This window comes from Hydra vulgaris, chromosome 04 (genome assembly GCF_038396675.1).
Source record: "Hydra vulgaris chromosome 04, alternate assembly HydraT2T_AEP".
Classification (NCBI taxonomy): Eukaryota; Metazoa; Cnidaria; class Hydrozoa; order Anthoathecata; family Hydridae; genus Hydra; species Hydra vulgaris.
Genome location: NC_088923.1, coordinates 11,713,882 through 11,725,000, shown reverse-complemented (window position 1 = coordinate 11,725,000; position 11,119 = coordinate 11,713,882). Strand labels below are relative to the sequence as shown.

The 11,119-nt window shown below is 28.1% G+C and overlaps 1 protein-coding gene across 2 annotated transcripts in view; it reads left to right on the top strand.

The window, feature by feature from the left end:
* Positions 1–6,851, top strand: part of LOC100200257 (MATH and LRR domain-containing protein PFE0570w) — a 30,730-nt gene extending 23,879 nt beyond the window's left edge. For both annotated transcript variants that reach the window (XM_065795463.1, XM_065795464.1), the window contains exons 6-9: positions 1,486–1,583; positions 1,684–1,730; positions 6,201–6,378; positions 6,520–6,851. In XM_065795463.1, coding sequence (XP_065651535.1) covers positions 1,486–1,583; positions 1,684–1,730; positions 6,201–6,366 — 311 coding nt within the window. In that variant the 3' untranslated portion in view covers positions 6,367–6,378; positions 6,520–6,851. The remainder of the gene's footprint in view (positions 1–1,485; positions 1,584–1,683; positions 1,731–6,200; positions 6,379–6,519) is intronic.
* Positions 6,852–11,119: the final 4,268 nt, after the last annotated feature.

The window sequence follows — 11,119 nt, the reverse complement described above, 5'->3', positions numbered from 1 at the left end:
AGATGTTTTCAACAGGATTCAAATCTAGACTGCGAGCAGGCCACCACATTTGCTCAATTTTTTTAGCTTCAAACCAAGCTTTAGTCTCAATACTAGTGTGAATGCTGGCGTTGTCTTAATAGAAAACAAACTTTTTGCGTTGATATTTGTTTTTAAATGGAATCAAACATAATTTTAGCACATCAATGTATTCAGAACTTTCCATTTTGCAAGATGTAAATGCTAAATTTAACTTTCCTGTTGCACAAAATCCAAGCCAAACCATCAAAGATCCACCACCGAAATTCCTTGTCGAAAAATATTTGGGTTCTCTCCTCAAATCACGCCAGTAGCCACTAAAACCATCAGGCCCATCAAGATTAAACTTTTTCTTGTCCGAAAAAATCACCTGGTATTGAAAACAAAAATATTTAGCTATTTTGACATACGTATTCATGATAATTTAATCCAAAATTTCTTACTTGTTCACAATCGCGTGCCATGTTTTCGCGGGCAAATTCCATCTGTTTCTGTTTGTGAACAGGCTTCAAATTTGGTGCTTTATTTATTTTTGATCATACAATGTGTGGGCTGTCTTTAAACTTTCCTAATCGATTCCTTGCAAACATTTAAAACCAAATCTGACTTAATTGTTTTTATACTTTTTGATGAATTTGATGCAAGTCGAACAATTCTGCGTTTTTCACAGCCCGAAACCTTATATATCTTTGGTTTCATCTTGATTGTTGCATAATCTGTTGGGTTTTTCAAGAAATTACGGGTACATGATCTGATTTCTATAATCTTCTAGCAATTTCTCGATTTGGAACTTTTTCTCGATGATATGCCAATATTTGACCTTTTTCAATATCGGTAAGTACCTTTCCTTTCAGCATTTGGTTAAGTTTAACTTAATTTTGACTCACAAAATAAAAAATACTACATAATATAAGAAATTTGCAACAAAACTTGTAAAAACTTTAGTGTTTCTATAGAAAATTGCCAAGTGAATATTAAAAATTTAATTATTTTAATACAATCAAGACAATTAATAATCTGATGCATAATATATCATTGTTTTCTTACATATACTTATTCAAAAGTACCATTAGAACAATTTTATTACCACTGTAAAACTGTAAATCCGCTAAATTCTACATGCGTCTATAGAAAATGGTCGTAGTGTATACATTAATAATACATACATACATACATACATACATACATAAATACATACATACATACATACATACATACATACATACATACATACATACATACATACATACATATACATACTATATATATATATATATATATATATATATATATATATATATATATATATATATATATATATATATATATATATATATATATATATATATATATATATATATATATATATATATATATATATTAATAAAGCATGCCTACATACATACATACAGTAAAAATTATTAAAATTTCAAAATATATATAATCTTTTTTTTTTAATATGTTTAGGTAAAATCAGTTTTGTTTTAAAGCAAAACTTTAATTCATTGTTGAATAATGTGCATTCTCCTAATTATATGATGCTTTCTGGAAATGTCAAGAAAGATGTAAGTTTAAAAAAATGTTTACCTATTGAGTTAACTGTTTGTATTGACTCTATATTTGATAAAATTGTAATAATGCATAATGATTAATTTTTATATTTAGCTGGAAAAAGCATTGGTGAAAGGAAAAATAGAAGATATTACATTTTCGTATGTTGATTTTTAATTTTATTGGTTGCATTATTTTTTAATCTCCTCATAAATAAATACTAACTTAAATTGTTAAGATATTTTAATATAAATAAATGGTATCACTAATGAATGTAAACATTTCATATAAAAAAGAAAATGTAAATATAAATATCTATATTTATCAATATTGTAAAGTAAGGAACTCCAGAATGTGGGCTAAAAAAAGAAATTTTCAAGAACTTATATCTTATATACTTTTTTCTCAACAAAGTCTATAAGTTTCTCAACATTTTTGAAGCTCCTGAACCACAGACACTAGAACCAAGTAATAATTTAAAACCAGAGTCCTTTTTTTTTGTAGCTAGTGCAATTTTCAGCAGCAAAAAAAGACATCAACCCAATGAAAGTCAATAAAAGGATCTTAATCACTATTAAGGTTATGCAACTAATGTATAAGATATAAGAAATAAAAGTTTTGATGTAAATTAAGATGTAAATATATTGTGCCACATTAACCGCGTAAGTCGTATTGGAAAGAACAGTTACACTAGTGTTTCTTCCAGCCATCTTGACATGTACATGTCGGGCTCTGTTGAACCGTCATCCATGCAGCAATGACTGTAGCATAATTTAAACCACCTAAAAGAGAAGAAGAAACTGAGCATAAGTTAAGATTAGTAAGTGACCAGGGCTTGAGTCCTATCCTCAGCTAAATTTAGAGCTTTTTACAAACCTGGCCCCAACAATATTACAAGATTTAGCAGTGGTTGATAGCCTGGGCTAAGAAATAATTTATAATACATTTTATATTATAAATTTATGCATACATTTACTATCTATATAATACTGCCTTTTTATAAAATTTACCCAATACCCTAGAAGTTTCTGGAAATAAAGTGTGTTGGCCTTGGAGGATGTTTTTAATACTGCTGTTAGAAAGAAATGATTTAATAATCATATAAACTCAAATACACTATGTAAAGCAAGTTAACAGGGAAGACCAGCATGCCAAACCATATTGAAACCTTTTAATATGTCAAGAGTAATCAAGAGCCCTTGTCTTGCTGCCTCCCTCGAATGCACAATAGAAAGAAATTTCTTCTAGATCACAGGTTTTAAAAGATTTTAATTGAGAATTGACTTTAGCAATGAAAGCTGGAACAATTTGGAAGTCTAACAATGGGTTAACCTGTTTAATAGAAATTGCAGTAAGAGTATTGTTATTTGATTTGAGAGACAAATTAGAGGAAAGGTTCTATGCAATTACCTCTGCAAATAGCCTTATCCTCAGGAGAGTTAATTAAATTATACCCATGTTTTAGAGATGAAATTTTAGCCTTTAGTTAATGACTGTTGAAGATTTCCAAAAGTCTCCAAAACCTAACTTCTGAGATAATGCAAGATTTACTGAGAAAAATGTAACTTAGTATTACTTTTTACATTGATTTGCAATAATAAAAAGATATTTGTTTGCTGGATGTTTTTACAAAAAAGATTTAAAAAAATGATTACATATAGATATGGCTGCACAAGAAGGTGAAAACCATGGAGTAGAATGAGACTTGACTTGAATTCGACAAGGAGGAATAAAAACTTTGATACCTGCTTGGATCCAGGGGGTAATATCGGAGGCTTATTTATGCATAGAAAGTATCGACCCTCAGAATTAGGGTTGGCATTCGGCAATGCCAACCTTAAAGTGTTTAAGGTCGGCAAAAGATTACCAACCTCATTTCTATGTTTTATGGTAGAACCTTTGTATCGTTTTTTTTTTTTTGCCGACCTAAAAGATTGAGGTCGGCAAAATATCCTGTCCTCATTTTTCCTAACTTCGAGGGTTGTAATATGGATATATATGGACTTAAATATATTTTTGCTATTTACTTACTGGCATTTTTGCTGGCATACAATATCCTTACATATTTATATAAACTTTAGTATTTATATGGCGTAATATTTGCCAAGATGAAAGATGATGATCAGATGGATGTGATGGCTTTTTTTCTTGACAAACAAATCAAGAAAAAAAGCCATAATCTTAAACAGAAATTAGATATATTGAATATGGCAAGGTTTGTCAAAGAAGATTTAAATATCCATGTATATATACAATATGTAACATGAATTTCAAATAAAATTGTTATATTTTACGATGTATGAATGTATTTGCAGCCCCAGTCACAAATAGGGCTTTTTTTTATCAAACCTGGCCCTGGCCCCAGTCAAATATCAATCTCTCAAATCCCTGAGGTATTGAATAAATAGCTTATTGCTTAGGGTGTCACACTGTGTGTCTACTAGATTAAGAAGTGCAAGGTCAACAAAACTTAATGCCTTTTCTAAAAGTCTTTGCCTTAATGTCTTCAAGACATTAGTCAGATGCAGTTAATAAATTATTAATTATTTTTATAAAGACACCATTTCTTGCTTTTAAATAGCTAATAGTTCCAAAGCAGAGGGTTTTTTAAGTTAGAATTAAATTAAAAATCCATTGCTTCAAGGCAGCAGAACTTAGGCCAGTTGTACTAAATTATGTGTTAACAATTGCAAAGTGATCATTGATGATCCTATTTTTGATCTGACCTGAATTATATACATATAAACAGTTTTCAAAAAAATTTTATGAAAGTACTTTTTGATCATTTTTAAAGCAGTTAAATCAGGGATGGAGAGGTCAAAATGAACTTTATATCCTTATTTTTTGTCAGTCTCTGGTGTCCAGGAGCTCTAAAAGTGCTGAGTGACTTTTGATCTGCAATGAGAAAAAAGTTTATCAAATTGAATGACTTGGAGCCTATTGTTTTTTAGCTGGGAGTCCTTGAGTCCTTGCCGCTATTTTACATTAGGACTCCAGGTATAAAAATTATTGTTCTTCTAACCTAAATGTCTTAATTTTTTTAGTGTTGTTATTGACTTTGACTAAATCGACTAAAAATTGACTAGTCAAAAGTCCAAAATAGACTTTAAGAAATCCAATACTCTATTTAATTGACTATGGATTTCCTACTAATCAACTAAAAGTCGATTTAGTCTGGTAATAATCTTAAAACCCTTATATCTATTTATTCAATTTAATTTTTTTAATCTTTAAATTTTGTTTGTTCCATTAATAACAATAACATGTAGTATTACAACTTTTAAATGGTACCTACCTTTTTGTTAACCATCTTATAGTTTATTATTAGTTTTATCTAATTCATAGCATAATTCATAGCTAATGTTAGCAATATTTGTATCTAATTAAACTTTGGTTATGCATTTTATTAATTTTTTTGTTTGTTTATTTTATGCTTTTGATATTCATACTTTCACACAGGGCCATTTCAAGCTGACTTGAAGCCCATCGGCAAAATTGATTCACAATGAATTGTGAAGCTCTAAAATGTATCGTATTGCAATTATGATTGCAAAGACTTTTTGATATTTAGCAAGTATTTAAGATGGATCCAAAAATCATTGGGGCTTGGAAATAAATTATCCCATCCTTGGAATGGCCCTGCTCTCATATTGTTTTGTTCCATTAATATTTAAATTATATGATCTAAAACATAAAAAGCAAATAAAAATTACTTTATTACTTATATAACAATTAATTCCCATATTATACCACAATTAATTCCTATATTCACTACAGTTAATTCCCATATTACACCACAATTAATTCTCATATTACACCACAATTAATTCCTATATTCACCACAGTTAATTTCCATATTACACCACAATTAATTCTCATATTACACCATAATTAATTCCCATATTACACCACAATTAATTCCCATATTACACCACAATTAATTCCCATATTACACCACAATTAATTTTCATATTACACCATAATTAATTCCCATATTACACCACAATTAATTCCCATATGACACCACAATTAATTCCCATATTACACCACAATTTATTCCCATTATTATTTCCATATTTTACCACAATTTATTCCCATATATCAAAAATGTATTAGTCGACTTAAGTCGACTCTTGAAAATATATTAGTCGGTTTAGTCCGACGGTCGCACTATTTAAAAGTCGTAACAACACTAATTATTTTCCCAAAAGTAGTCAATAAGCTTTACATTTTTGGAGTCGTGTCCTTGGTTAGTTACTAACTGTGATCTACTATTGTTTTTCAATTCATTTCGCATGAGTAAGACTTTGTGGTTTGCATTATAAACATGTTCTGATGTTTTTAATCTTAAAAGTAAGACAAGTTTAACACATAACTATTTATAAATATGAAAATAGTTATAACTTATTTAATAAAATTTACTTCATATAAATTTCCATTACACTAAAAGTGTAACAGCCATTTGTATTTACATACAGCCATTGTATTTAGCCTAAACTTAAAAATTATAAAATGAAAAAAAAAAATTGTGTTAATAGTGACAATCCATTAAATAAAAATTTATTTTGTTTTTGTTTTTATTTTTGGCGCTGAACTAAATTTACTATATAGTTTCTTTTTTATTATTACAGTGAAGCAGATATTGAGGGAAATCCGAGACAAACAGGTAAAACAAAAGTCTCGTTTAATATCAAAAGCCGCGAAAGTCTTATACGGATTTTAATGAAATTGGTTGATACTGGCTCAATTAATGGTTTAGCTGTTGTTAAAGGCTCCATGGAGTACGACGATAAATAAAACAATGCTCAGGTATTTTTTGTGAGATAAGAAAGCTGCTTTGTCAATTTTTATTGGTAATTCTTTAGTTACATTAAGAAATACTTCATATATTTCAAGTAATAAATTATTTGAATAATATAAAGGTATAGTTTTTTTGATATAATTTTATAGGTTTCATGGTTATTATGGCTTATAAAAGTAAGCAAACACAAGCGTAAAAGTAGAAAGCAAATCAATAGTAGAAGGAGGAAAATCTTTTTATGAAGAACTTTCTCGAGTTTTTAAATATAAAAATAGTGACATATATAAAGTGTAAATAATTTATACGAGTAGTGTTAGATGAGATTTTTTATAAAAAAATTTGTTACAACTGTCATTGAAACGTACGTTTGACTGATATGATATTATCATGTCAATTTCGTCTAGTGTAATGCATTACACCATACATGTGGAATTTTTATGTATTGTGTTTTCAAATATTAAAATGTCGTCGTTTCTTTTGATTTTCTTATTTTTATTTTCAAGTTGGAATTATTTAGATCAATGAATAAAAATTAATATAGATTAAACAAACCCCGACTGCGTTAAAGTTTTCAAAGTGTGAAACTTGCACATGCGCGAAGTAAGACTAGACAGGGTGGCCAGCGGTCCTGGAAAAGTCTTAGGATTTGATAGGGCTTGGAAAAACACTCCTTTCAACAATAATTCCTGGAAATTGTTTTTTATTTTTCTGAAATAGTTCAATATATCGTTATCTTGTTTTACTTTAACAAAGTTATTTTTAATTTGGAGAAGATATTTTTACTGGAATGCAAAAAAAGTTTTGTTTAATCTTTATCTCAGTATTATTAACATCTACTTATTATTTTGTTATTTTTCATTTTCATATTTTACTTCATAAATCAATATACAATTTTTCGTAGTTGATGTTTGATATTTGTGTTTTGGTATACATGTTTAATTTTTTTTTTATTTTCTCCTTTGTAGTTACTCAAGTCGACCACTATAGCCGATTCGCCATACATTATTTTAGGAGTAGCACAGTTACCTAGTTTGGTAACTGTGCTACTCTAAAGATTTCGTTCGAGATATTTTAGTATCTTATTTTTCGCTAAGTAACGTATGACAGGTAAAAAAACTGGGGTGAAAGAAAAATATTTAGGGGTCGCGCAGTATCAGGTTTATTCTGCAAGTTTATTGCGTCAATCTTTAAATTCTCCTTGCAGTTTGTTGATCTTGAACGCAAGTGTAGTAAAAAATAAAATTAATGCTAATTAACTCAATAAAAAGTGTAGCCACTGATTCGAAAATTACCAGTTAACTTAATAACTTATTGAGACAATAACATCGGGGCTGTGGAGTTGGAGTCGCAATATTTTTAGCGGAGTTGGGGTCGGAGTCACCAAACAAAAAGCGCGACTTCGACTCCAATAGTAAAACTTCTCAGTATTGCAAGTGCATGTACAAAATATTTAACCTTTAAAGAACTTTTCAAATATTTGGCTCAAATAAAGAATTTTTAACTGTCGCGTAATATTTTTTAAAGAATTGAGAGAATTTTTCAATAACTTTGCTTTGGAGTCTGAAAATTTTAACGATTGGAGTCGGAGTTGGTACATTTTTTTTACGACTCCACAGGCCTGAATTAGATAGTACATACTTATAAATATAATGAACAATTCAATATTAAAAAAAAATTATTTAAAAGCTATTTAAGTTTTATGGGAAATTTTCATTGACTTTTTTTTTTATGTAAAATTCCTAGCAAATCAAAAATACTTCTATTAACTTACGTTATGAAACACACACACACACACAACCAATAAGCAAAACTACAGCTGTCCGCTCAAAATGTCTATATAGATCCATTGAAACCCCGCTAAAGAATATTTGCTATATTATTACTATTTATGTACTCTATCATGGCGACGTAATATAAACAACTTAACTGCTTATTTTTACAGGAGTTTATTGATTTTTAAGCAAGCGTGCATTTCAGAAAGCTAGCAATAAAACTGTATAAAGAGTTTAGCTGTTGGTTCAAAACTTCCACTAAAAGTTGTCCTTACAAAAAGATACTTGCACTTCCAAAAAGTTGACAGTGTTAGTGGAAAAGGATCTTCCTCAAACCATGATGTTTTTAACACAATTTTAATCGAGCTTAAAAAGATTTCGGGGAAAACAAGAATTTCAAATAAGCCAGATAGCAAATGTCACGACTATTTCTCAAAAATTTTCGTTAAATGGAAAAGTATAAAATAGGGAATAAATTGCAATCATTTATGAGGTACCGACAAGTAACCATAAAAGTGCAATGTCTTCGTAACACCGTAAAATTCTTTTATAATATTTTCATTAATGCCATAAAGACTCTGCACATCAGAATTGTAAATCCATTGTCCATAGCCTAAAAAATTTATTTCTTCAAACAAGAAATATATTTCTTGTTTTAGGAAAAATATTTCTTAGTAAGAAATGCAATTTTGCTGTATGTGACCTTATTTAGTTTTAATGACTTAAATAAACCTTTTAGTTCATTATAAATCAACTCAGTAAAAATTATTTTTGAATTACTGGAATTTATAAATCAAAAACATATATATCGTTTATGGATGAAATATTATTATATAACTTTGTTTCAATGGTTGTAAAATATTTGTTCGATTGATTGCAATACCATTTGTTTGACCAAATATATAGGTAAAGAATTAAAAGAAACTTTGGTTGACTAAATACTCTTAGTATAAAATATATAAGTAAAGTAATATATTTTTTTCCAATTATTGATATATGTGAAAGTGAGTTAGCATTAGTTTTCATTTCCTTTATAATTTCATTAATTATTTGTCAGATTATTAAATCATTTGTGAATCACTTTGAATCATTTGTGTTTATAGAGCAGAGAATCATTTTTTTTTTTGTTTTTTTTGTTTTAGTATTTTCACAAATTTTTTTGAATAGACTTTTGAATGGTTTTTGAATGGTAAAGAAAATGAAAACTGATGCTAACTCACACTCACATATACCAATAGTTGGAAAAAATATATTACTTTACTTATATATTTTTACTTAGAGTATTAAGTCAACGAAAGTTATTTATAAATTCTTTACTTATATATTAAGTCAACCAAATGGTATTGCAATCAATAGAACAAATACTTTTCAACTATTGAAACAAAATTATGATCATACTAATCTCATCAACTATCATACTAATCTCATCAACTATCGCTCCTTTTCAATACCATAGAAAGAATAATGTATAATTGGGTTTATACAAATCTTGTTGACAATAAATTGCTAAATAAAAGCCAATTTGAATTTAAAAGAAACAATTCGAGTACGCTATTATTCAATCTACATGTGACATTTCTGAATCTTTTAATCATTTTAAAACTCTCATTTTATATTAGGAGTGTTTATAGATCTCTCCAAGAGTTTTGACACAGTCAATCATGAGACCTAATAAATAAAATTAGTCTCAAGCAGTCTAAACATTTAGTTGCTTAAAAAGCTTTTTAACTAATCACAAACATTATGTTTACAATGAAAACTTTGCCTCTCAATTATTAATGCATATTTTGTTGTGTTCCTCAAGAATCTTTACTTTGAGCATTTCTCGTTTTTATATACATCAATAATTAATAATAATATTTCAATATATATACAAAAATCTAAACATATAATATCAATTATAATGTTTATCTTAAATAAATTTTAATATACAACATTTTATAGACATCAAAAATCTTAGCAAAATTTCAAACTTGAAAACCATAATCTCTGTAGATAACATAAATTTGTTTTTATCTCATGAAAACATAAAAGTACTTTTCATTAACATGACAAACGAACCTAAAAATATTTCTGATTAGTTCAAAAGAAATAACTTTTTAACATTGATAAAAATGATTGCACACTTTTTTATCCACACTCAAAAAAACGATATTGCCACTGATGCCTGACCTTTTTTTTGACGATATCATCATTAAAAATTACAGACCAATTTCAATTCTTCCTTGCTTCTCTAAAATCTTAGAGCGAATTATGTATAACCGAATTTTGACTTTTCTAAATATAAATAATATTCTATATAATAAACAATTTGGATTTCAGCCAGGGTATTCAACTGACCATGCCAATTATTACGGTTGTTTACGATATATTTAAAGCAGACGAAAGTAAGTTTACCCGTTTACCCACGGAGTTTTTATAGATCTTAGCAAAGCCTTTGATACAGTAGATCGTAGCATTCTTATAAAAAAAAACTCGAAAGCTATAGTATTAAAATACATATTTAGAATGGCTCAAAAGTTGTCAATTAAAAACAATAGATATTACAAGAAGAAGGATTACTTGACTATAACTTGCAGTGTTCCCCAAAGCTCAACTCTGGGTCGACTTTTACTACTTATTTATGTAAACGATTCCCATAAGTTTTCAAACATTTTAAACTCAGTTTTATTTGCAGATGACACGAATTTATTTTATTGTAATGGAGATGTCAACCTTTTATTTAAAATAGTAAACAAGGAATTTTTAAATCTAGCGGAATGGTTTAAGCCAAACAAGTTGTCCTTAAATTTAAATAAAACTAAGTATACTTTTTTTCATAAAATGTGATAAAGAAAATATTCCATTAAAACTTCCTGATTTTTATATAAAGATTAAATATTTCAATTTAAAGACAATTTTTTTGCCATTATAATTATATTGGCAACTCTAAAGAGTCTAGAGACTCTTTAACCCTAGAGAGTCACCATTAAAGTTT